Raw genomic sequence first — 27,440 nt, 5'->3', positions numbered from 1 at the left:
CACTAAATCTCACTCTGTTCTATTAAACAAGGGAAATTTACCTTACAATATGTCATCTTGGCAGGTAAATATCTTCAAATATTAGCAAATTAAAAAACACACAATTAAAGTGTCTAAATACGTATGTTGTTGCTATATATAAATATTGTAAATTGATTTATTGGCTACTTATTAGCAAAAAACGCATATCTGTCTCTCTGTTTGTAGAGATTTCTACCAATATCTACACATGCAAATTGCTCACCAAGTACTTCCTGGAACTATATAAAGTATTTGTGATTCAGGTGACAATGAAGCATTTTGAACTTCCGTTGACTTAACTCTCTCTTTACACGGCTCTGGGGGTAACGCGCTGTAGTAAGTGTGGGTGTCTTTATGAATCATCCTCAGAGGTGGGAGGGGCCCTTCTGGTAAAACATCCTCGTGCAGGCAGCGTCACCACAGTCAACAGTAGCAACGCAATTTATATGCATGCAAGAAACCACACAAAAGAAACAACATTAGCCTTCATTAGCTTTAGCCGCCCTGCAGTAGCCACCAGCCTCCGCCCCTCTGTCATTTTATTTGTATGTGTTTTTTTTTTTTACCGCGTCACATCCCCTCTGGCTCGAGGAACGTAGAGACGGAGGGCTTTAAAAATAGCATCCTCTCCTCTGACAGCGCTGCTCCGGTGGCTCCGCAGCACTGTGGTGCGAGAAGCAGGAATGCGAAGATGGCTGCAGACCTCGGAGAGCTGCTGGTCCCGTTCATGCCCACCGTCAGAGTGCCCAGAACGGGAGATAGGGTTTTCAAGAGCGAGTGCGCCTTTTCCTTCGACTCTCCCGTAAGTGTCCACACATACACATACACACACACACACACACACACACATACCGAGACATGAGCGCGTTGTTTGGGGAGGGTGAATGTGAGTCGCAGGCTCGGTTTAACAACACACATGTGAATCTGCTGTAACGTGTGCCTGCGTGCGTGCGTGCGTGGCCACCTTCCCCGTGAACTTGAGAGAGAAAAAAAAAATAATTAAATGTTATTTACATCTCAGGAGAGAGGGATGGAGCGGTTTCCCTTTGTGCATGGAGAGGTAGACGGTGCAGTTCAGGCCACATCACCGCTTCAACCCAATAAATACACAAAGCTGACACACCTGCCTTGAATTCATTTTTAAAAGCTTTAACAGCCCTGTCAGGTTGCAGGTGCGTTGTTGTTGTGTGTGTGTGTGTGTGAAAAAGAGTTTACAGCCACCTTTAGGGTTGTTGTTTTTTGGGTAATTCATAATCTGTCTAAAAATGGACTTGAAGTGTGTCAGTGGTAGCTGGAAGTTTTTCCATTTTTAAAACCTTACATGTGCCGTTTAGCATAGTTTATAACAATCAATTTATTGTATTGTGTTTTTGTGAGTGACCGTGACTTTCATGCTATCCATGGTAGTATTGCAAACATCGATTTAAAGTCTGTAAGGGCCTTTATAGTAGTATTGTAGTTTGTTTTTATGTTGTTGTATCACTAGAGAGTTAATAGAAAATCATGACCCGTATTGTGACAATCTTTCATTTATTTTGTCATTTTCTACTTCTTCTGTGATTGAGACAATAGTAATATAGCATCAAAGCACCAATATTTTTGATTTATGTTATTTTTTTAAACACAATTAAATGTGAGAATCTACATTTAACTCGACCTTACTTGCATTAACATCCAACATAAAAAAAACTACTTTCTCGACTGAAACCGTTTTTAAAGGTGACTCAGCTGTCTGGATTTATCACGTTGGCCGAAGCGGGCTGGTTTATTTTTATCCTTGCACTGTTGAAGCTCATATGTCACTCTGGGCCACTTAAACGTTTATCACAGGGGTTCATAAGGCCCACACTGATTGCAAATTTAGGTTAGTTTCGAAGAGGTATTCATGACGTAGTTCGTCTCTGTCAGTCCACGTGTGAAAGTGCAGGAGATTGTCTCCGTCAGAAAAATTACAACTCCTGAAGGAGGTCCCACTGTATATATCCTGCACTTTAAAACACCTCAAAGTGAGCCACTGGTCACATGCAGACAAAATGATCATACCTTTGTATTCTGTAACAAGTTTCAGATACAGTAAGTCAACCTAGTAAGATGGGACATGTGTGGGCCTCAGCCCACAGACACTAACCAGCACTTTTATGAGGAATTAGGTTACTGTGTTTTTAACCTGCAGGTTTCTCGGTGCCCCCAAATCAAAGAGCTTCTACTTGGTTAATGAAATTAATTTGTATGTAGCTGTGTGTAACAGGATTCACATGTTATTTATTTGAAACAACAGTAGCAGCAAAAATCCTATTTTTGAGACATTCTTTGGCTAAAATCATGGCTGTAATGTGACTGTGATTCTGTGGATGTGCATTAAAAAAACAGGCTTTTCTGCAGCAAGCATTTTCTTGATTAAAGTGAGAAATTGCTGGAACAGATTTTTGGAAATGCGAGAAAGACAGTTTGAGCAAGAAAGCCTTTTTGAAGATGTGCTTGCGGAAACATTGGCACGTCTCTCTTGCATTTCCACTGTGCATGTCGTGAGAAATTGTTGTAACTAGTGCCAGGTAGTGTGGCCAAAGTACAGGGATTCACAATACAAATTCAGCTTTGATGTTAAGTAGTTTTTTGTCACAAAAGTCATTCGCTTTTACCGAAATGATTATTCTCATCCTTTCCTCTGCAGGGTCAGATTAGAAAATATTTGTGTGAGGATGTATAAAAATACACTGCAAGTAGTATAAAACTGCTCTAAAATGAGGTACTATAAAGACCAATTCTAAGACCTAAAATAAGGTAAATTTGATTTTCTGTGTAATGTTCACTTTAGTTTTTAATGTGCTGTTGTGTTGATGGTTCTTCACCTCGTGCTGCTGTTCATTGTTACTGTTTGTTTTGGTCTGCAGGAGTCGGAGGGAGGCCTTTATGTGTGTATGAACACATTCCTGGGCTTCGGACGAGAACATGTGGAGAGACATTATCGCAAAACAGGCCAGAGCGTTTACATGCATCTCAAACGACATGTCAAAGAGGTACGTCTCACACCCGCCCTGCCTTTTTGAGTATAAAGTGTCTTTGTTCACATTGTGCTTTTACACATCACATTTCCAAAGGGCTTTGCAATCAATAAAACAATAACTCACAAAATCAGAATCAGACTTGGCTGTAGAGACATTAAGAGAGTTAACATAATCCTTTATTATTTGTATTCTTACAGCAACAAGGGGATAGAGCAACAAGAGACATTAGTAAAAAATAAAACAAGATATAATAAAAAAGTAAAAGTTAAACAAAACATTAAATTTAATAGTAGACAGACTGATAATATCATAGATCAACAATATAACAGAAAGGTCAAATGCAACCACGATAAAGTGGTTACAACCAATAATATATGAACTCAAATGTGAAACTTTGTTTCAATAATTAGGCAGATTTTTACCGGCTTTACTGGCTTCAGGCAGATCTCAATTGCATAAGAAAATATTTTAAAAAGTGATCTATTTTAGTATGAAGAAACTGATTTAATCCATAATTGACAGAGTTATGCACAACTTATTATTTTCACTTTGAGAGTCTCAACATGGGGGAAAAAGTAGCATGGTGGAATTGAAAAATTAGTAGGCAGTATATAAACTGGTATACAACACACTACTAATGTTTCTAAATGTATTTCTCAACAACTATATCTCCTCCACCCATAAGTGGAAGAGTTATAGTTGTTAAAGTTATAATTTTGGACAAATGTTGTACATTAATAAACACTTAAAATGTCCTTATAGCTGCTTACAACTACATTAGTGTGTTATGAACCATTTATTAAATGTTATTGTATACGGCTCATGAATGCTAAACCGGGGAGCTTGAACTAACGTGTTACCCAGTCTTCATTTAAAGAAGCACCTGAGTATTTAACCACTATTACACCACTGGTGCTGTTAGTATTTGAGTTAGTATGTCGTTAAGGATCACTGGTCTGATGCTGCATTGAAAGGTGCTTTAGACAAAACACTGAGTGACCTGGATTGCTGATTAAATTACACAGTGTGTGCTGCATATTATTGGAGCTGGTCATCAATATTTAATTAAAGAATGATGAAAATATGAACTTTGTTTGAGGCTTTTCATTGGACCCGACCGACCTTCAGACTGAGGCCTGTCTGAGTAATCGTGGCTATCAATTGATCTATTGTATCTATCTGTACTGCCCAAATCACTTCTATAACCTTTCACACTGTTTGTGCTTATACATATTTCACAGTCCCCTCTTTTCCTTATAATATCCTATGAAGTTGTCCAGAAAGAACCTGCTAATTTGGGAGGAAGTATGGGAAAATTAGAGACCGTTTTGATTTGGTACTTTTCCAATTAATTAATCAAAATTGATATCCAGCATAAACCCGGAGAGTCTAGTGTATAGTCAGTTCACAGCATGTCAGCTGAACATGCAAAAATGTGAAATTGTTTGCAGGCAAGCAAACAATTAGAGACCAAAGTTTCCAATAATAAATTATCAATAAATGAATATGTCCTTGGGTTTAAATTAAACGTTTCATTTCAGATATTTCTTATTTTCCCTATAATTTGTACCAATTTACATAGTGTAGTCCTAGAAACGTCCATGGAAATGATCAAGAAAACATTTTGAAGTTACACACCCATAAAATAAAGCATTATTACCAAAAAGTTACTGAAAATGTACAGAAATTCAAAACTTCTGTAGGTTGTGTTATATTGTAAGGCTTTTTATCATCCCTGTGTGTGTATAAAAAAACTCCCTCAACAAAGCACTTTAGCTTTTTCTTTGTGTAAAATCAATGAATGGAGAATCACACATCAACCCGAACAAGCCTCTCTTTTAAAAGTTGATGGTGAACAACAAAAGCTGCTGCCGTGTTTTCTCACCGGCTCTAATTGCCCTCAGATAAGCTCTGCTTTGTAAAGAGCTGCTATTTCCATGCCTGGATCTGGCCTGAAACAGCTGCTCACATTCTGCAGGCTCCTGTGTCTGCTGTTCCCCCGCACCCCCCCTTCACGAGTCCACTTGGTCTCAAGTGTGTCAGCATTCTCTGTCTTTCTGTCTGTCTGCCACCGTGTCCCCCTCCTCCTCCCTGCTGCGTGAACGGGAAGCGGCCACCAGAACATGTGGAGATTAATAGGAAACCTGTCCTGAGTTGTTTTGCTGCCAGCCAGTCATTTGGCAGATTCACTGACAGTGTCGGTATTTTTTTTAATTATTTGTTGATTGATCCGTGTGTCAGGACTGAAACTGTTGTTGTCAGACTGAACATGTTTATCTATAAATCTGTTAAATATTGATACATTTATGATAATTTTCTGGAGAGAAAAATGATGACACACAGTACGGGCAAAGACAGGCCCAAACACATGATGCTTGACATCATGAAAATGGTGTCTGTCTCAAGTCTCCAAATCAAACTGTGCAACTGAAGCAGTTTCATTTATCATTCTTTAATTTTGACCATGCCATGGAGGGGTTTTTCCCCTCGCCTTGTAACCCGACCTGGCAACTGGAATATCCAGCATCTATTTCAAAATGACAACCATCCGCACCTTCTGTCACAGCAGAGCATACAAGCTTCTTCCACTATTTTACAAAGAGAATCATCAACGGTGTTAAAAGATGCTTTTATTGTGATGAGGGTTCTTTGATCCAAGTTAATGTCGTCCTTCCTGTTTCCCACAGAAAGCCACAGGAGCAGCAGCAGGCGCCATCCCCAGACGAAGAAATGGAAAAGTGTTTCTAGGTAAGTTAGAGGCGGTGGTGGAGGAATCACTCAGACCTTCACTTAGAGCACCAGTGTGTAGGATTCAGGGGGATTTATTGGCAGTAGTGGAATTTTATACAACTATGTTTTCACTAGTGTAAATTCACCTATAAGTAGAATTGTTGTGTTTTCGTTAGCTTAGAATGAGCCCTTCATAGGGGCGGCTCCTCTTCCAAAAAGTCCGCCATGTTGCACCGCCATGTTTCTACAGCAGCCCAGAACCATAGACTGTATATAAAAAGTGGAGATAGTCACTTATTAGTTTGACTACTACGGCTTTAAAGTCTTGAGTTTGGCATTTTGGCCCTTGCCTTTTTTTTTTTTTTTTTTTTTTAACCAAAAGTGATACGAGAGGGTAGATAAGTACAACCCAACGCTGAATAAGACATTGTTAGGCAACCAGAAAAGTTACAAATAACTTTAATGAACTGAAAACACCATGGTAGCGACTTGTCAGTTATAATTTAGCCACACCCTAAAGCATACACTGCTTTATCATCTATTTCACTCTAAATAGGACCATCATTTACTAAAAGAACATCATGCAATATTTAAAAAGACTTAAAACTATCGATTGAGACCATAAACTCATGTTTACAATGTTTGAGGTCATAAATCAAGTGAGAAGTAGACTCGTTTTCTCATAGACTTCTATACAATCTGACTTCTTTTAAATTGTAAATTGTAATTGTAGCTGTCAGATAAATGTAGTGGAGTAAAAAGTACAATATTTCCCTCAGAAGTGGCATAAAATGTAAAAGTTTCTTACAAGTACCAGAAATGTTCAATGTAGTAATGTGTAATGTGTAATATTATTAGTTACTGTCCACCGCTGGTTAGAGGCTGGACCAAACCTGGTGTTTTAATATTAAAGTAATTTCTGTGGTCTGAAACACCTCTCTCTGCTAACAGAACCCCTCCATTACAAGCTGGTGTTATTGTTTGTCACACTGTGGTGACCCGCCAGCTGCCCCTCCAGCCGGCCTTTCCCCAAAGCGTCAGATATTTCCCATGATGAGACCTGTCCTCCTGTGGTCCAAGTATAGCCCATTTATTTGTATATGTGGTTGGTAACTGTTCTAAATCAAAGCCTGGTCTTCTCCTCCTCCCCCTCTTCCTCCTCGGCGTGGGGGAGGGGGCGGGTTGGTCGTCGACCTCTCAGCTGCCACCACCTGTCAACCTCCCTGACACACTTCCACTGTAGCTATGACGCTGCTCTGCCAGGACCAGGTGTCTCTCACCCGCCCTCCCCCACTGCTGGCCTGACGGGGGAGGAATTCCTTCCACTCACCCTCAATGCAATTGATGTTTCTGTGGGATCATTGTCCACTGCTTGATAGACTTGCCACCCATTGCCTTCCGATGGTTGCTGTCCAATGAGGTCACCCCTCTACGTAACATCTGACTCTCTCCTATAGAAATTTGTCCGTGGCGATTCTCTCTGTCGTCCATTTTGGATCTTTGATGTGACAGCGGGCATGCATATATCCATCGTCAGCTACATACCAGTCCAGTGACCTAATCTAGCTGGTAACCACCGACATGAAGCCGGTGGGCACAATAACAATGTCAGGGATAACCTATGATCCTGTTTCTAATGAGTCATTACACGACTTTAGGCTGGAGTGGAGAACAGACAACTCTATACGGAGAGTGACTCAAGAGAAGAGGCTCTCTCTAGAGTCCCCTTCCAACAGGTTGATGTCATTTAGATAATAATTGAAATGATTAGATGATTGAGCAGTAGGGATGGGACGTAAAAGGATTATATCTCAGGCTGCGATGAAAAACACTCACAATAAGTGATAGTGGTGAATTTCCCCTATTAGGTAATCGTGAATATCATCGTGAGTTACTTGAAGCCAAGCTCCCTGTCATGGTAGAAGAGTGAAAGATAGAATACAGGAATTATTATGTAAAAAAGAACAGAGATTGTTTGTTTGTTTTTCCACTGAAAAGGATGTTCCCTAAAATATAATGTGTGTCCTAATTGTGATGCAATGAAAATGTTAGTGTCTTAACAAAATGTAATGTAATGTGATGCCATTATGTTTTACTACTAATAGTTTGAAGTATATTTTAATTATTATCGGGATAATACCATGAATCGTAATTTTTGCCAGGAAAATCCTTTTCATATTGTCCCATGTCTACTCATCAATTATCTGATTGACAGAAAATGTCTGTGAGAATGTAACGCCTCTCTTTGTCTTACTTGATAGAAAACTACGGCTGAATTAAATTATTGTCGTTATAGATTCATCTTCATTGATTCATTGTTTGGTTTAAAAATAAGGTCAGAAAATTGTGAGAAAATCCTGTAGCCCAGGATGATGTCTTCCAATGCCTTGTTTCGTACGACAAACAGCCCAAAAACCATAAATAGGACATTCTACTTTTATTTTTATTGCAATTTTCTTTTGATCGACAAATGGATTCATTGACTAATTGTTTCAGCTCCATAGTAACTAAATGTCTCTGGTTTTGGACTGGTGGTCTTATAAAATGTGATGTCGTCTTGGGAAAGACCAAACGATTAGTCGAGAAAGCATCAAGCAGATTGATCAATAAGGAAAGAAAAGGTTAGTTGAAGCCCTAATTGTGATCATTTAGTCTCATTCTCTAATCAATAATAGCATGAGGGTACCACAGCTGCACAGACAAATGTCAGAGATTCAAGCCGTCCTCAGAAGTAACTCTATAAATTGCTGGTGAGAAGAGTGTCTGATAAATGGCTAAATATAGCTCTACATGAATGGTGTGTTAGCAGAAGAGTCATCGGCATCGTATGAAGTCCTGTCACTGTTGTAAAAAGAAAAGATGCCATAGGTGACGTTCTTGTTTAATCTGTTTGCACTCACTGATCCTTAGACTGTGATGGTGTTGACTGCAGAAACGAAGCAGGAACATGAAAACAAAAAGAACAGACCTCGCTCTCAAGAGCAGAAAAGAAGAGAAGATAAAATAACAAACCAGTAACATAATGTTTACTTCCTCCCCTGTAGATTTAGAGCTAAACCGTGATTTTAACGGAGAGGACTATGAATATGAAGACGAGGCCAAGCTGGTCATTTTTCCAGACCACTTCGAGATCCCCTTACCAAATATTGAGGAGTTGCCCGCTCTGGTCAGTGAGTCGGTGCTGCACGAGCTCTTGTGTGTTTTCATGCATGTAGATGGGGAGGGTGCACTCGGTAGTCTCTGAACCAAACCGGTTGGTCCCTCTTGTCCTGAACAGCCGCAAAGCCTGAATCCATTCATTTGTTTAGGTTTAAGTGAGAGTTTCATGGTCACGCATTTTAAACTTTGCACTCAAGAATATAATATATTCTGAGGAAGCTCAGAGTTTCCCATGAGCTTCAACTAACCTCTAGTAGCTGTTAGCTCACCGCAATGCTTTCTTTTGGATGGGTTTTGGTGGCAGATTTTAGTGTTTCATACTCTGCCAAGCAATGATTCTGGGGATCCGATGGACGCATATAATATATATTTTTTGTTTTTGCATGGAGTACAGAGGAGACATTTTACTCCTTTTTTGTTTTTTGTTTTATTTTCACAGCAGCTTGAGCTACTACAGTGAACGAGGCTTGGTGTTTGCATGTCATTGGGTTTATGTTTTCAAATTACTTTATGCGTGTGTATCCTTTTTTTGCAACCCTTCTTGTTTTGCATGCTTTGTTTCTGCACTACACCTGTCTTCCTATGCGGGCTTAATCACTTTATGTGGCACAGCTTCACAATGTCTTGCATAGATCCTGCATGTCCACTATTGTCCTGTCTATAAACTGTTATTGATTACTTACACTTAAGGTTAATTCATAGAAGTTTAATGTTTCTAAGTAGTATATATATATATATATATATATATATATATATATATAAATATAAATATATAAATAAAATGTATTTAACCTGAATCACATCCACTTCCAGAAGTTCATTCTGTCTCTGCCGTTCCCTGTGACGTCCAGGTGACCATCGCCTGCGATGCAGTGCTCAATGCACCATCAGCTTACAAGAAGCAGGAGCTTGAATCCTGGGAGGAGGAGATCCAGGTGTCCAAACATGCCAGAAGTCTCAGACAGCTGGATAATGGGGTCAGGATCCCACCCAGGTAGGAAGGCACCAAGCCACACTGATACACCACTGTGTCATTCATACAGTGGGCCTCACATTTCTGGGTTGACAGCAATGGTTTCATTTGCGCAACCTTCGTTATCTCCTGCATTTTGCCTCGTCTATCCAGTCTGTTAACAGTCAAATGTAAATCTGATCACTTCTTCACCTCCTTGTGAGCAGAATGCAGTCATTCAGTGAGTCTTTGCATGACTGCAGGATATAAAAAATAAACAACACGACAAGAGTCGCTGTTTCTTTGCCATCAGGGGCTGGAAGTGTCAGAAGTGCGAGATGAGAGAAAACCTGTGGCTGAACCTGACAGATGGAGCAGTGCTCTGTGGGAAGTGGTTCTTTGATGGGAGCGGAGGCAACGGCCACGCACTGGAGCACTACAAAGAGACCAAATACCCCCTGGCTGTCAAAATGCACACCATCACCCCAGACGGAGCAGGTCTGAGACACTTTATTATCTAAACTGCAGAATTATTACATGGAGTTAGTCAGTCACTCAGTCGGTGTCCTTTAAATTGTTCTAGTTTTACTAACGCAAAGGAAGTTCTGGTAAAGTTTCTTATAATGTGTGTAACACTTTTAGGAAACAAAACAGTAAAGTAATTATTATTGTATACTACTGTGTTTAAATGGTATAATTTTAAGATGATATACACTGATTTACCAGGTACACTTGTACAATGTAATGCAATCCAAGGCAACAGCCCTGCAACAAAATCTGTTATTGAAGCAAATTATTTTCAGTGTCAGAGATTAATACATTTGTTAGATTTCGGAGCAGGGTATGGTGGACTCGCCCACCTGAAATCTGGAATTTGAAATGAACATGTTAATTAACATGTTAAGCTTGTATGAAGTCGGATCAAAAAAGCGAGCCCATCATAGTGATTGATCTGAACCTTTGCTCTTAGATGTCTACTCATTTGAGGAGGAGGAAGCCGTGTTGGACCCTCACATATCAGATCACTTGTCACACTTTGGAATTGACATGCTACAGATGCAGAAAAAAGTAAGTTGTCTAAGCTGTGAACAAACGAAACAAAAAAACCAAATGTGAGGCTTCCCCGGTGAAGCTTTCACTCTCTTTCTCTCTCTCTCCCTACAGACAGAGAACGGTCACCACACAGACAATAACTCCCGGCCGCGGGTCAGTGAATGGGAGGTGATCCAGGAGTCGGGCATGAAGCTGAAAGCGGTGTTTGGTTCTGGTTACACGGGCATCAAAAACCTGGGCAACAGCTGCTACCTCGGCACAGTGATTCAGGTCCTATTCAGCATCCCAGACTTCCAGAGGATGTGAGTACAGGGGTTTACGGGAAAACACGTCATTTATTTTGCACAGTATGTTATCATCTATATTAACAGGCAACTGTTGCTCCGGAGGTAGAGCGGGTCATCCACTAATCGATTCTCCATTTGTAACCAAATGGTAGATGGATAAAATGACTACAATTTCTTACAAAGTATATGAATCATTAACAAAAGGCATCAAGAAAGAGAAACTGCAGTCACAGCTTGTACGTGAAGGATCTGATATGTCCCACCTTTGTAGTAGTTTTTGCAATGCTGGCTTGCATGTAATCATTGAGTCTATAATGTTTTTGTTTGTTGATTGTCTTGTTCTGGATCAGGTGTGATGGTAAATGCAGTTATTCAGAGTAATGCTTGGTCTCAGCACCACTTTGTGTGTTTGGAATCGTCTCGTGTCTGTGCTCCGTCCGAGGTGAGCGTGTGACATGTGTTTTGATCTTTAGGTATGTGGGTAACCTTCAGAGGATATTTGACTATTCTCCCCTTGACCCCAGCCTGGACTTCGCCACTCAAATGTAAGTGATTTCAGTGTTACATAATGCAGTGTTAGAATACACAAAACAGGTGAAGGTGTTTTCCAACTCAGGCTGTCTCAGTGGTTGAAAAAAGTCTGAGGTTTTAAAATCTAATTTGTATCTTTGTTCTTAAAATGCTTACAATTACTCAGGCAGTTTTATAAGAGGGACAAGTCTTGTCTAGGAATAAATAATACATATTTTGTCGGGTGAAAGCCTTTTTCCCCCACATGTTCTGGTAAACACGTGTCATGTAAGCCAGTGTGTTGCAAGAGGTCAGTCAGATGCTGTGGTCAGAATGAAAGGTAAGTAGAGTCTTAGCCAGACAGGGGATAGATATCAAGATATGTGAAGCAACAAATGTGTCATGTTCTGAGGCGCATTGCCAGATAAACATATTTATACCCGTCTCTGTTCGTATTCGATAGCCTGTCAGCACAAATCGGGTAATTCAGAAAGAAAATCTGTCTTTCCTATGCGTCAGGCCCGGATTGCTTGAATATGACCCATCTCTTAAAAGCACTGAAGGCAGAGTGTTAAATGAATCTTCATGGGCAGGTGGGAATATCCTCTATAAGATGAATATATTACTCTGTATCCTGTATAAGATGAATATATTACTCTGTATCCTGTATAAGATGAATATATTACTCTGTATCCTGTACCAAATACAGATGATACAACTGTGCATAAACAAGAAAGTGAAACTGACTGTACGTAAATGGGCTGAGTAAATGACCCCCCTACAGTTGATGTACGGTGAATTGTAAATACTTTTTCTACATAGACTGTCTGTACTTTGAAGAAGAAACAAAGATTTAAGTTATAAAATATACTGTTTGTAATTAGAATATAGATACCGCGTCTCTGAATCAAAAGGATTTAAGAAAAAACAGAGAATAGAAAAATGATATATTCCGGAAAGGTTTGTTACTGAGTTTAACTTATTGTCAGCTTTGTCAGCTTATTTTCAGCAGACTAAAAATCAGGTGTGTTATCTGAAGGTTTTGCAATGTTTTTCTCCCACGAGTAAAGACACATGTGCACACTTCGCTCATGGTGTGTTATCCAAGAAATCACCCAAACTATACTAAAAGACTCGCTATAATGTTTATGCCTTTTGTTTTTGTCCGGCAGGGCTAAACTGGGACACGGACTGCTCTCAGGTCAGCACTCCAAACCACCCATGAAATCTGAGCTCATTGAACAGGTGATGAAAGAAGAAAACAAGGTATTAAACTGGGTATGTCCAGCTCCCGAACTGGGTCCATAACCGACAGAAGCATGTTAATACTGAGTGGCAGCAAAGTGAGTCTTTTTCATGTAATGTCCAAACTGTTAGGAGTGTCAGTCTGTCAGTTTGACGTCTTCCCAGTTTAAACATGAAGCAGCTTTTCATTAAGAAGTGTATCTGTGTTATTAATACACCTGAGCTTTTTTTTTTTTTTCTTTTCCTAATTGCGACAGCTAGAGAGATGTGGATCGAAACAAAAGGAAGATGTGATTTTTAAATACATTGTCAAGTTTTCTTGTGACCTTTTTTTTCCTTTAGTCTGAAAATATCTGTTGGCTGCAGTCCCACATGTGCAACTCAAATAGTTCATGAATGCTGCTCCAGGCACAGCTCTAATAATGTGTTTTTTGTTAATTCCCCACGCTGCTGCTTAATGTTGTCACAAATATTAGCTGTGGTTAACGTCCGTCCTGTGCTTCATGCAATCTCTCAATTCCTTCTTTAATTGATTTATATGGGTATTTCTTTGTGTGTTATGCTTCACAAATTAAATGCACATGATGTGAAATAATTGCCTTTTCAGCCACTTAGTACACGGCTGCCAGGAAACTAGGAGAGAAAAGCCATTAAAGCATAATGGGGCCCAGCACTTGGTCTGTAAGCCCCGGGCAGTAATTGATAGGGCCGCGCTGTGATCCTGCACTTCCTACACATGTGATGGTGGGGTCAGGTTTGGATACATATTGACAGCTGTGAATGGGCTTCAGTTGGCATGCTGTGGTCAGTCTGTATTAAGGAAGTATTACCCATTGCAATTATATATTCTCATTAAAATTACTTTTTAAGTTTACTCCCCTGGCAAACACTTGTACGCCATGGATTCCTTTAGTGTGGCTAGAAGTGGGCCCACATAGTGTGGCAGGGTGATGTAGGCATGTGTCCACATTAGATATATTTATAATTAATTAATTATGAATATTATGTAGCTTGCCTTGTAGGAGATTAGCTTGGCCTGGCAGTGCTGATGGATTAAGCACATTCACTTAAGTATTGTAGGCTACTACTACAATTTTTAGGTAGCCTAATTGTAATTTACCTGAGTATCTCTATTTTACACACTTAATACTTCTACTCCACCATATATTGGAGGCAAATATTCAACTTTTTTTCTCGACTAACATGATTTTTGTCAACTAATCAAATAGTTGATTTAATCGACAGATCTGTAAAAAGTTTCTCCACGAAGAATCTCACAGAAGCGCCACTTTTAATCTCGTGTTTACCAGAGATGTGCTCATAAGTTCTTGGAAATAAGTCACTCATCACGAAAAAACATTTAAAAAAAGACTTCGAATTCAGAAATCTTAGTTGACTACGAGCAAAGCAATCTATTAGTTGACCAATCGACTAAGAGAGGGCAGCCCTATTTATCTGATAACTTTCGTTACTACTTAGATTATCAGTAAATATAGTAGAATCAACATTAGTCCCACCGTTACCAGCTAAGGTTACAACATGAAAGTGATGAACACATTAATGCATCACTAATTACAATTAATATAATAATATGAATCTAAAAAGTGGCGAAATTCTGTATGAGGAGTATATTTTAATGCTAATACTTTTGTAGTTTAACTTGATTATGATTTTAAATACTCTTACTTGTGTATTTTTACAATGGAGTAAGTTTTCTGAATACTTCCCCCACTGTTGCCTGTCAAAAATTGTCAGTTTTACGCTTCGACTTTTGTGTGTATAACACAAACGAAAAGCAAATCTGTTAACGCTAGCTAATTCATGCTCTTTAAAGGTACGCAAATGTTTTCACTCTCTGACAGACAATCGAGCCAGCTAGCTAGTTGTTCTAGTTACTCAGTTTTTCATTGTTGATGCTGTACCTTTTCTGCATCACTTTTCTAACCTTGAGTCACAGCCAATACCACTAAAATTAGTATTATGGTATGTCAATATGCTATTTTACAGATTCAAAACCCTTCACATGATATAAAAGCAAGTGTCTTTACTGAAGCTATAAATGCTTATATGTGACACCGTGCTTTGTATTGGATTCACCGGTAATTCTCCCGGTACAGAGCCTGGTACTGGCAGGCAACACCAAGATGCTTTCACTGTATATCTGTAATATTCACTTCTGGTCTGCTCTGCTGTGTGGTCTGATACTCATCTCTGAGACAGGTGAGTGGTCATGCAGTCAGTGTGTGTGTGTGTGTGTGTGTGTGACCCGCAAAATGTTGTCATTCCAGCACCAGCAGAAAGGCATCTCTCCTCGAATGTTGAAGGCCCTGGTCAGCAGGGGACACCCAGAGTTCTCCTCCAGCAGACAGCAAGATGCCCAAGAGTTCCTCCTGCACGTCATCAACCTGGTGGAGGTGAGTGAAGCCAAACCTCTGTGCACGTCAAAATATTCAAAATGTACAATGATTATGTATTAGCAGGAACCACAGCCAGTAGTTTATGTGGACAGGTCACGTTGGTATGTATGTGACATCATGAGATTAACAGTCATACCTACAGAGCAGGTGTTGAGTTATTAGAAGCTGTTGAGTTTATAAAAAAATGTAATATAAATAACATTGTGCTGTGTGTAGACTTAGTCACGATTTTTTGAGTTAACAGAATTATTTGCCTAATATGCTCAGCATTCAAGCGTTACATGAAAATCATTTTTATTCCTAGTTTTTGGTTGAATATTGGGGTAAAGAATTGTTGTCTTTTTTTCTCCTACATTATTTGTTTTTTTACAAAATGGCTGGGTTACATCTGACCTGTGACACACATGGACAGGCAGCTGATTGGGAGGGGAGGGTCTGCTTTTGACTAAACACAGCTCACTGTCTCTTTGGTTGGTACGCACACATGGGGTACTCTGACATGTCTTTTTCAACCTGGATATATATAGCTCGGTGCTATCTGTTCCACAGGGAGGCCAGATAATGCTTCCTATTCTGCCTCAGCCGTGATGCATGCCCTGACTGGGACCCGACACTTCCTCAGCAACATACCACCAAAAATGACAAAAACACTCATTTCTACATATTTGGCCGATAATCTGTAGAAATCTTAGAGCTCTAATTCGAAAAAGGCCGTTACTGTCTTACCCTCCTTTACTCCTCTTGCTTGCCTCTACAGCTGTCTGCGAACTAGACACATATTTAGTTATCCAGACATAGTTAGTGTGACTAAAACCACCATCAGCAACATTTCCCTCTGTCTATGTCAGTCTGCATACTCGACCTGAGTAAAATTATAACTTGTGTATTTCTGTTACCTCTTAGAATAGAAGGGCTGGACTGCAGAAAAGCTCCGGCGCAAACCAGCGTGTTAAGTCGTGATGCTATCCTTCATCACAGTCTTCTAATAAACGCAGTGTAAACTTCAGTGACCCTTGTTCAGAAGCAGTGAGGAGACACAGAGCCGCTCAGTGATAAAGATGAATGGGCCTGTGATTCTGAATTGATTTAACACACTCGGTTATGGAGGGGTACTGTTAGTTGAGGCGGATCCTAAATTAAAGAGTGTCATCTACATAATAAATGACTGTATTAAGAGATGTGGGTCAAACAAGCAGTAGGGTTGTCATGCCAGGAGACTGTAATAGACCACAGCAAGGAATAGATTTATAGATGGAGTTGCATTTGAAACCTCAGGCTGTCATGTGTCACAGAAGCTTCACATGTTCATGGTACATGTGAAGCTTCTGCACAGCTCTTAAGCACACGGTGTTGTTTTTGACTTGGAACTCATTTCTAAAATATTCAGATCTTACTCCAAAAAGTATTTGTCACAATCTTTATACCAAGACACTCTTTATTCAATATTTAAACAAAAAGTCTGTTATCAAACTAACTGCCGACTCTCATTGACTAGTTTTCCTGATATTCAGTCTCACCCTCTCATCCTCCATATACGTCGTTGTCTTACAGAGGAATAGCTCAGGCACAGAGAATCCAAGCGACGTCTTCCGCTTCCTGGTGGAGGAGCGAGTTCAGTGCTGCCAGACACGCCGGGTTCGTTACTCTCAACGGGTGGACTACTGCATCCAACTGCCAGCTCCCTTTGAGGCGGCCACCAATCGAGGTAAAAGGAGCCCCCCATACACACAAATGATCTGCTGCAGCAGGAAGCCACAGCTGCCTCAGGTCGATACAGCTGCACGACGCTGGGCTAAGGTGGCACCAGCCGCTGGGGAATCAGCAGGTTCTTCTCTGAAAGGGCACAGAAGGTCCTTGTGTGCTAGACTGAAGGCTGTGTAGTTCAGAGTGAGGAGGGGACATCTTTGTCTCTTAAAGTGACTTGTTATAGTCTTGTATTATTCCTTTAAACAAATGTGACCGTGGTAAAGGTGATAGTCTTTGTTTGATGCATTGTAGAAGAAAGCAGAGGTTGTCAATTTTTTGTCAGCAGCCATCTTGAACACCTTGAACCATTTATTGATATTCAAATGCAACTTGTATCGATCGCCCTTGATTTTACTCAAATCAAAATGTTGAAATACAGAATATTATGGTGTTTTGTGCAGCTCAAAGTGTTTGTGTTTGTTGTCATTCTACCAGAGGAGCTGCTGGCATACGAGACCAAGCGGAGGGACGCTGAGGAGAACATGCGGGCTCCTCCAGAGCCGGTCAGAGCTCGGATCCCCTTCACCGCCTGCCTGCAGGCCTTCACAGAGCCGGATAACGTCCCCGACTTCTGGAGCTCAGCGCTGCAGGCCAAGTCAGCCGGAGTGAAGTAAGCAAAGATCCACCTGTTGTTGGGCCCTGAATCAGTGTTTTTTCATCACCTCACATCTTTAAATCAAAGCTGTATTAATATTGTATTCCTAAAATTTTATTTCCTTTCTTTTAAATCCCATTTTCTTGAACATTTCTTGTTATTTCCCTTTGCAGAACTTCCCGTTTCGCCTCCTTCCCAGAGTATCTGATTTTGCAGATCAAGAAATTCACATTCGGGGTTGACTGGGTGCCGAAGAAACTAGGTAACTATCTGTTACCCTTCACCCTGGGATTTAAACTGTCTTTTACTGGCCTCCACCAATGTTGTGACTCAGTTATTATACGTATTTGCAGTGCTGTAGATGTCCAGCAGAGGGCACCATCAAACAGCAATTCACATGGTGAAACTGTACAATTTTGACTCCGAAATTCAAATGAGTCTTAAATTGCAGAAACTCTCAGGGTGCTCTTATCATGTTGCCAACAAAATCAAGGGTTTAAATTGTTAAACTCTGTGCAGTTTTCACGAATTAGATAAGGCCATTGTGTCATTTACACAAACAGCAGGAACCTCTCACTTCTTTTGTGATCAAGTTTTTCTTTGTTTTCACTCCTCAGTGAAATCTGTGAGAGGTGTTCAAAAATAAGTGCTAACTGATTAAAAGTGCCAACATTTAAAAGAAAATATCAAACTAACCCATTGATAAAAGAACAATTGATGAATGCGGGCTATGAGACAAGATTTAAAAATGATAAAAAAGAAGCGTTTAGAACCACGGCTTCAGGAGACTTGTAGCAAACACTCTGATCACCATGAATATCAATGCATTCCTCAGTGAAGTTGTATGTGTGTCTATTCCTGTATAGACTTGGCCATTGATGTTCCAGACTTTCTGGATCTGAGCAGGCTGCGAGCTGCTGGGCTGCAGGCGAGTGAAGAGGAGCTGCCTGACCTCCTGCCTCCCATCGTGCTAGCTGAAGACACCAGAGGTACTGAAAAAGTCAATTTGGTGTGTGTGTGTGTGTGTGTGTGTGTGTAGAGATACAGCTGTATGCATTAAGAGACATGTCTATACAGTTGGGACAACTACATTAGGTAGGATTACAAGTAGGATTATGTAAATGACATGTTTTGCCCCTTAATCAGACATTTTGTTCTTTTTCCATTTCTATTGCATATTTGCAAATAAACATTGGTGCCAACATTTGGTTTAAATATTCAGATATATTCCACTGTTTTCAGATCAGACAGTGCTCCATTTTTCTAACCCAGCATTCACAGAGAAGGATCCCCTGGTCATAAGCTGCCATGACTCACCTACAGTGTCCTTCAGGGATATATTTGCATTCGTGCGTGACTATTTGGGGGAAAAAAATGTAAAACAGGGCTCTTAAATACTGGAGGCATTTTTGGCCCTTCATGTTCAATTCCACAGTCCTTTTATTCATTTTAAAGGGCATTGTTTTCTCCGAGCACCAGAAAAAAAAAAGTTGCCCGGCTTGCCAAAGATATTCTGTAATATTAAAACACTTTTATTATATGAGACAGCATACAGTATATCAGATTGTTCCCAGTAAAGTGGAATACAGTGTTGCTTTGAGAACTAACTCAGATGTATGTTGTTCCAAAGCTGCTACCTAACATCCTTTTCAGGAGGTGTAGGGGATTTTTGTGACAGAGACAAACGATCCGTGAAATTGTCTCTAATATGATGTTCTGCTCAAAGCCACCCAGGTTTTCTCTTAAGGGCATATTGAATGGAATTCCACGGGAAAGGCATGCTCAATCAATTACTGAAAAGTTGTTGTGTTCACAGTGTGGCTAAGCCTAATAAGTTATAATGATTTTACAAGATCCCCTTGTAATGCACTTCCCTGGGCTCTGGGAATAGAAAGCCACCGAGTGCGTTTTGGAGCCCAAACTGTATTTTATTTTACTTTTCTTGAAACTTTGTTGCATCAGACTGTTTGATGCTTAGTGATATTTCCAGCATGACATACAGTGTACTTGAGCCTTTTTGTCTGCCTCTCTTCCCAAAGGCCAAAACTACAACCTCAGTTCCTTTTCTTTCTTTTTCTCCTCTGTGATTGTGATTCTCACTCCTCCATCCCTTCTTCCGTTGTTTGCAAAGTTCAGCGACATCAAGTTATCAGTGTCCTCCTTAATATTTTAGCAGGCGTGAAGCACAGAGTGTTCTGTTCCGTCTCAAGCTCCAAACACAAAAAGGGTCCCAGTGCAAAGACACAGTAACATCAGCAAGCAGCCTTTGCAGCACACATCAACAGACCTGGGAGGGTGTTTTTTCCTGAGAGCTTTACAGAATCGTTTAGCCCGCTGCTTGTGAGGACAGGAAAGTCGAAGGACAAAACTGAAGACTGAACACGTTCGTCTGAATATGCCTTAATATTTCAGGAAACCTGTACCTGCTATCTCAGACCTCCAAACACATGAAATTAGCTCCTTGGAAGAGCGCATCGACTTAAAACTCTTCAGACCGTCACATAAATCGTCCTTTGAGCTGAAACTACCTTGCTAAGGCAGCATGGCATATCTCCGTCTGACAGCAGGAAGCTTTCCAGCTATCAGAGAGGCCCACAGTGAAACCAGTGTAAATGTGTAAATGTTGTCTGGATGTAGTAAGTTGGAGCTGGTAGAGTTATTTGAATCTTTTATTTTGTCTCACGTTGACTTCCATCAGAGCTTCTCTTCCGATAGACAGAGAGGTTAAAACCATTTGTGTTAAACATCTGGAAATGATGTGCTGTTTTCAATGCATTTTCTGATGGATTTTAAATGATGGGTTTTTGCAAATGAACCACTGGCCCACTATCCCCCAGCTGGCTTCAGCAGTGATTAATCACGGGTTACTCTCCAAAAGGCTTCAGTGCTCCTTATTGATTACACAGTACAGCCCAAATGTGTTTTCCTGTCTGCTGCTTGAACCACATTATTTCTCATTGGTCGGTGTATCACCAATTCACTCAATTATTCCAGGCCATTAAGGAAATGGAAGGAAAAAATGTATCATGGCTGTTTGTGATTCTATTTTTCTTTTCGAAAACACAAAACAAACGATTAAAAGCTGCTCAAAAGCAGTCATTTTTCAATTTAAAATACCCACTGGGTATTTAAAATGAACCATGATCTGTTTTGTTTTTCTGAAGTCAATAAAAATATGAACGAGAGGGAGGAAGCACACGAGAAATTGTGTGAGCAGGATTTAATGAAACTAAAACTGCAACCAACTAAAACTGAAGTTGGAAAACACCGATTCAGCAATGTCCATTATACAGAAATATCCACAGCAGCTTATTATTTACCAAACCAACATTTTGGAAGATCCTCTTATTTGATATTATTTGTAGATTAATTAACAGTCTTGGAAGTGAATGTACTCAAAATCAAAATACACTAAACCAGTGCTAGTGTGTGATCTCATTGTGTGCCGTCACCTAAAATAAGTTTCTTCTCTTTCAGATAACTCCATGGGCTCCATAGACTGTGAGTATTTCATCTCTATTCAACCGTTCTCAGTTATACTATCTATGTGAAAAAGTTACAGCCATGGAAAACGTATTTTGGGCACCAAGCAATGATTAATGCTATGTAGCTAAAGCTATGACCATGTACACTTGAGCAGGTGCTGCAGCTGCTCTTTCCTTCCGAACTAACTTTACTTTTTCACGTGGCTCTGCTTGTTAGCCAGACTCATTCTTCTCCTTGATAAATCATCCCTCAATAAAGACGTCCCCAGGGCTGATTCTCCCATGGTCTCTTTGTCTAATGAGGCCCAAAGAGAGAGAGCCACCACAGATCTGTTTGGTTGTTTAAATTGGTTACCGGTGTTGTTGAAAATCAGCAACTGCTATGTTTTTAGTTATTGATGTCGGTCTGTCGCGTCCACAGCTCCAGAAATAGACGAGGCGGCGGTCATGCAGCTGGCAGAGATGGGCTTTCCGCTGGAGGCCTGTAGGAAGGCGGTCTACTACACAGGCAACATGGGCCCAGAGATGGCCTTCAACTGGATCATAGCCCACATGGAGGAGCCTGGTAAGGGAACATCACTGCATTCAAATGAATGCAGTGATGAAATATTGCAAAAATATTTTGCCTCCTTGCCTTCAAAAAAGTCCAATCATTTAATTAATGAATGAAAGGTAATGTCCAAATTCATGGTACGGGTCCAATGATCAAAAATAGTCAAGACAAAATAGTGATGACAAGAAATCGGGCGTGGGGGAAGAGGGTGTTAAGTGAGTGTTGAGGGTTAAAGGAGTAACCGTAACTCCAAAAATACTGGTGACAAATAATCAGAACAGCGGCTGCACTGAAAGACACATAGTTCTCCAACCATTTCATTAAGCTGAGTCTGAGTCTTTTCTGCAAAAGACTATGCCTATGCAGACCTTTTCAAAAACATTTCTGCAGCAATTGCACAAAGCCAAGGCAAGTTTATTTGTGTGGGACCTTTTGAGCACAAAGGTAATTCAAAGTGACACATCACATCTCCAGTTCTTCCATTACAGTTAAGTTGTTTTTTGCAAGTGTCAGACTTTGCATCCCTTTGTGTACTGCAGGTGTGAATCAATGTGTTTGCGTGTGTGTGTTTGTGTGATCTTCACCAGAAACTTTGTCGGTGCTGACTTTGTGTCTCGTAGAGCCTCTTAGCAGTGGAGACGGTCCCCTGAGACTCGTGTCACTTGTATTTCCCTGGTTGGCTGTAAAGGGCTTCTACATTGGAGGGAAATTAGAGCAGCCAGTTGGTTTTTAAATGGGCCTAATGCATCGGCAAAAAGCACCGCATTCAGGCTCAATAACCTCAGTAGAACGGCCTGTCCCTGCCTGCTGCACAAAGGTTGCTTCTACCTCTTCCTCCTCCACATTTGTTTGGTTTCAATACTTTTCCATTAGCGTCACTTAGACTTATTTTTTTTTAAGAGCTAAACTTTTCACTTAATCATTTTTAGATGGGTGTCTTTTTGACTGAGGGAAACCCTGAGTGCTGCATTCACAACAATGACACCTTCTTATAAGAGGTTCATTTCCAAGTGCAGGCAAAGCAACTCAATTATTCCACCTATTTATCGTAATTATTTTTACAGGGAATTTGGTAGAAAAGGAAATTAAGCCTTTTTGAACAGGGCCAGAGTTCAGTAAACTTAATGAATGTTTTTAATAAAGGCTGTGATGAGATCTAAACACAGATCGAAACAAAGTTTGTGTTAGAAGGTGAATGATAAGTGAAACTTTGCTAAATTGGTTAACGTGCAAACATGAGCTGTTCAGTTTTGTCTTTAATTTCTCTGACTGCAAGACAGTCTTCTTCCTGTCGCATAAAAACAACCGCATTATGGGTAATCAAAAGGACGCGCGACAAGGAGGCTGAGATAGACACAGGAGTGGGAGATAAGTGGTACATACTGTATTGTCATTTATGGCAAGGGCGGTGATGAAAGCTCTGTTTTTGACCAACAGTCGAGTGATTACAGCAGGAGTGTCCTTGTTCCCGGACTGAGGGTCACTTCACTTTCACTTGAATCCGGTGAAAGTGCACAAAGCATTAAAGTTCACTTGGAAATTAGAAAGTGAATGTATTTCATGCAGAGGTTATGAATGTTTATGAATAGTTTCCAGTGTTCCGATGCAGAGGATGTTTCCTGAATTGATTTCGATTTATGCAAAGTTCCTCCTGTATGCATTCTTCTGGACACTAGTTACATCAGAGATCTGTGTTTCACCCTTCCGGATGTTTTATCACCCATAATCAGATATATTGATTTATGATCTTGCCAAAAAAAATGTAATGTTAAAAATAAATGTTTTACTTGTTTAAAAAGACAGCAATAGCACTACCTTCTTTATGAAACTACTCCTTTGTACTCAGTGTTCAAAGTATAACTTTTGTTGCCACAACAGCAAATATATGTCTCGAATCTGCTAACTTTGACCGGCAACACGAATATATTCATAGATTGGGTTGAATATAAATGGAGGGCTACAGCATCTCATTATTATTCTCTCCCTCCCTCTTTTCTCAGACTTTGCAGAACCTCTCACTCTGCCCTCCGTGATGGATCCTGGTCCCTCCACCAGCGACAGCCCCATGGGCACCACCCCGCTGGGCAACTTGCCCCCTGAGGAGAGCATCGCCATCCTCACTTCAATGGGCTTCCCCCGTGCTCACAGCATCCAGGCACTCAAAGCCACGGTCAGTCTTCTGCCCACTCATGTTCATGTTCACACTTTGCAATAATAATGAATAACTTTTTTTTCTCATTAGCTGGCAGCTAGACTTCTTTTCCACGCATCTTTTTTTCCTTCAAATTATTTGTTTCTGCTTGCTAATTCAAATGAGTCTTAATCTCCAACATTTGTTATATACAGTAGGTTGTTTATTGTTAATCCACCCCAGTTAATGAGTTTCTACATTTGTTGTTGCTAATACTTTGGGTCTAATAGTGAGTAAAATCCTCTGCTGCTGTATTGTGGGAACAGTGATTTGTTTTGAATGAGCAGAAAAGGAAGGGTAGCTAGTGTGTGCAGTGATGGTCACCATGACTGAGCAAAGGAAACAGCACCACTTCCAGGAAGTCAGACTTCTGTAAGTGCATGGCGCTCATTCCTTAAGGCCTTTACACACCGGAGTTGATGTTTTTTGTGATTAATTCGCACATGAGTATTATTTTTTAAAGTGTTGTTTTTGTCATGAGCACTTTCACACACGACACAAACTTTACACAGTGAAAAAAGCAACGTCATTTTTGACCGGAACAAGGTCGATTTATCTGAGTTTTCCCACGGCATCATGGAATAAAGGCATCAACCAATCACGTTGTGCAGAACGGACACATTTTAAACATACACTATGTTGTACAATAACACGGAGGCCCTGCCCGAACCAAGACGATAAACTTTTTTTTTTTTTTATTACTCCTTTCAACCTTGACAAAGGCAGCGCATACCAGATCCACTCCTTCTGTTCTTACCTTTCACAATAAAAGCGACATATTTAATGCCTACGTTTTAACCACAGGGAGTTCACACACTCACAGAGACAATAAAGAGTTACATGGAAGGAAAAAAATACACCTGAGGAAGTGCAAGAACAACACATCAATGACCTCCTGACACCACAGAGAAAGGAAGAGTGTCCTGGTCAATGAAAACGAAAGTTCATGACAAAGCAGGAAGTTGGCAAAGAGAGGGCACGATGATGAAAACCAAGCTCTGTCACTCATAAATGGGCTTGGCTGGCCTACTTGTTTCCTTTACAGACTGCAAATGTAATAGGTCTTAACATGTCAGGGTGACTAAAGATGTCTTCTCTACATGGTGTTTACAAACAGTCCCAGCAGCATATGGACACTAATGCAGCCTTAACAGGATCTGCCTCAAAGACATGTCGAGCCATTTTATCATCAAATCTTACAAATGAATTTAAAACGCAAAGTACAAAATAATTGATTTGTTTTGTGTGTGTGAATCAAAGGGAATGCAGCTGCAGCAAATTCATTATCTTTTCTTTTGAAATGGGCCCCGATTCCCACATTTCATGTTTCATATTTCAAACTGCCCCCTCAGCAAAAATAGCACAGCAGACAGTTATTAAAGCACAAAAATAGACACCAGGCTTCCTTGTTTATCATCCCCAATACCACCAAACTCCCTGCCATCCATGATGTTGTTGAAGTGGGAAAAAAAGAACATATATTCCTCATGAGGGGGATGTAGGTGTAAAGCAGAGAGGGGTCTCATGGCCTGGTTTATTATTAGTCTACAATTAGGAGGAGGAACGTTTTTTCAACCTCAGTGACGTGACTGAGAGAGATGAAAAAAAAAAAAAAAAGCAGAAGACTTCATCAGCCAATCGAGACACACATTCTCCAGGAATCGCACCTCTATTTTGGATTAAAAGCAAACATCCTCAGGGGGGATTTAGCACAGATGGATACCTGCTGCCACCTCCCCAATAAATGCTTTCTCATGTTCAGCATTGCCTAGTTTTTTTTTAAGGAGCTACTTAAAAATACAACAGGAAAGTAATAAGAGAGTTTAAGAAAGATAGAACATGGACATTTCGTATCCTCAGCCCAGATTTTGTGCTCATATGTATTACATATCTTCTATGTGCCAATATTTCCTGTTACAACTAGTATTTATGAAAAGAAAGTGCCCGCTTCAGTCATATTATGCATCATTTTCTGTGCAGCAGAGGATTTTCCCAGGAAAAGGGTGACGTCGTCATACAGCACATGTTCAAAACAGCAAATGTAAAGGTTTTCTTCACTGGCAAAAAACGTTTCTTACAGAAACAGACCTATCTGAAATGGACAAATGACGCTGAAACTTAAAATCTGACAATCTGAAACTTAAAAAACGTGCTTTCAGAACAATAACCTCGAACGAGCACTCGACTGGATCTTCACCCATCCGGAGGAGGAGGAGAGCGACGCTCTCTCGGACATGGCGGACACAGAGCCAAATGACAACGCTTTCTCCAACGCCAACTCACACAGCGACTCCACGCTGTCTCCAGACAGAGACGCGTCGGGTCCGCGGGTCAAAGACGGACCGGGACGTGAGTGACTTTATTTTCTTATTAATCCTTATCTGAAGTTCATCAAGTAATGAGAGGTTGACTTCTACAATTTTTCTAATTTCACATTAGGTACTTTCAAAGCTCCAACAAATGTCTGACGCTGATACGCAGTGTACTGTGGTGCAGCAGGGCACAACAATAGGCACAAAACATGATTCAGGAGATTTTTTATTCTTAACGCTCCTCACGAAGAAAATATGCACAACGTATTAATACATCTACATATTTATATACCAATGAAGTTCAAACAAAGCAAAATTGTGGGGGAAAATAGGAATGCAGACATTCTGGCTTTTCACCATTTTTATTGTTTTAAAATGTCTTTACTATTCACAGAAGCATGGAGGCATACAAAGCTCGTATGTATGAAATGAAAGCCTGGTGTTTACATGTCCTTCTACTAAAGCTGTTAATTCAAACGGGTTATCTAAAATAATGTTTTGTTTAAGATATTTAGTATTTGTGGAACACTGCTGTGTTGTCTGATTTTGTGTTCCCCTTTTCAGGTTATGAGCTCTTTGCTTTCATCAGTCACATGGGAGCATCCACAATGTCTGGACATTATGTTTGTCACATCAAAAAGGAGGGAAGGTGAGTTGCACACAGTTTCTCTTCTTTATATTTATTCAGTTCATTGTGGGACAGAACTGACAGCATATTGATCATCACTAATCATGAGTTCCCAGTCACAGAAATCTCTCTTTTCTCGTGGTCTAACCTTGATATGTTTTCATCTCTGGAAATATATTTTCCAAAGAAGTTAGATTATTATTGGTTTTCTTATTAAGTTTTTGCCACCAGAAGTCTGAAAATGAATTATTCAAAATCGCAAGGACAGCCTATTTTTGTTAGACTGAGTGGAAAAAATAAACTGACCCATTTCCTCTCATAACAGTTAGTTTTGCAATAATTCACACTTTGACAGCATTTCCCGAGGTACTTTCCCACAAATGTTCTTTTCCCCCCCCCTGTAGGTGGGTGATCTACAACGACCACAAAGTGTGTTTGTCAGAAAGGCCTCCAAAAGACTTGGGCTACATCTACTTTTACCATCGACTGTCTAGCAGTTAAAGTAAAGTTACCGCCCCTCCACCATGCAACCTTTTAAAGAACCGCAGTCT

General features: G+C 40.2%; 1 protein-coding gene across 1 annotated transcript; it reads left to right on the top strand.

Annotated features, from left to right (window-relative positions):
• The first annotated feature begins 605 nt into the window (after nt 1-605).
• Nucleotides 606-27,440, top strand: usp13 (ubiquitin specific peptidase 13). Its single transcript, XM_076088619.1, has 20 exons — nt 606-823; nt 2,913-3,038; nt 5,714-5,774; nt 8,801-8,922; nt 9,767-9,909; nt 10,181-10,365; nt 10,838-10,935; nt 11,032-11,222; nt 11,681-11,752; nt 12,890-12,983; nt 15,251-15,376; nt 16,931-17,084; nt 17,561-17,735; nt 17,894-17,982; nt 18,587-18,733; nt 21,627-21,770; nt 23,759-23,928; nt 26,109-26,298; nt 26,826-26,910; nt 27,294-27,440. Exons 1-20 carry the CDS (start codon nt 713-715, stop codon nt 27,388-27,390), a joined length of 2,580 nt encoding a protein of 859 aa, XP_075944734.1. The 5' UTR covers nt 606-712; the 3' UTR covers nt 27,391-27,440.

This window comes from Anarhichas minor, unplaced genomic scaffold (assembly GCF_050575085.1).
Source record: "Anarhichas minor isolate MPS153535 unplaced genomic scaffold, ASM5057508v1 ptg000010l, whole genome shotgun sequence".
Classification (NCBI taxonomy): Eukaryota; Metazoa; Chordata; class Actinopteri; order Perciformes; family Anarhichadidae; genus Anarhichas; species Anarhichas minor.
This window is presented reverse-complemented; position numbering and strand designations above follow the sequence as displayed.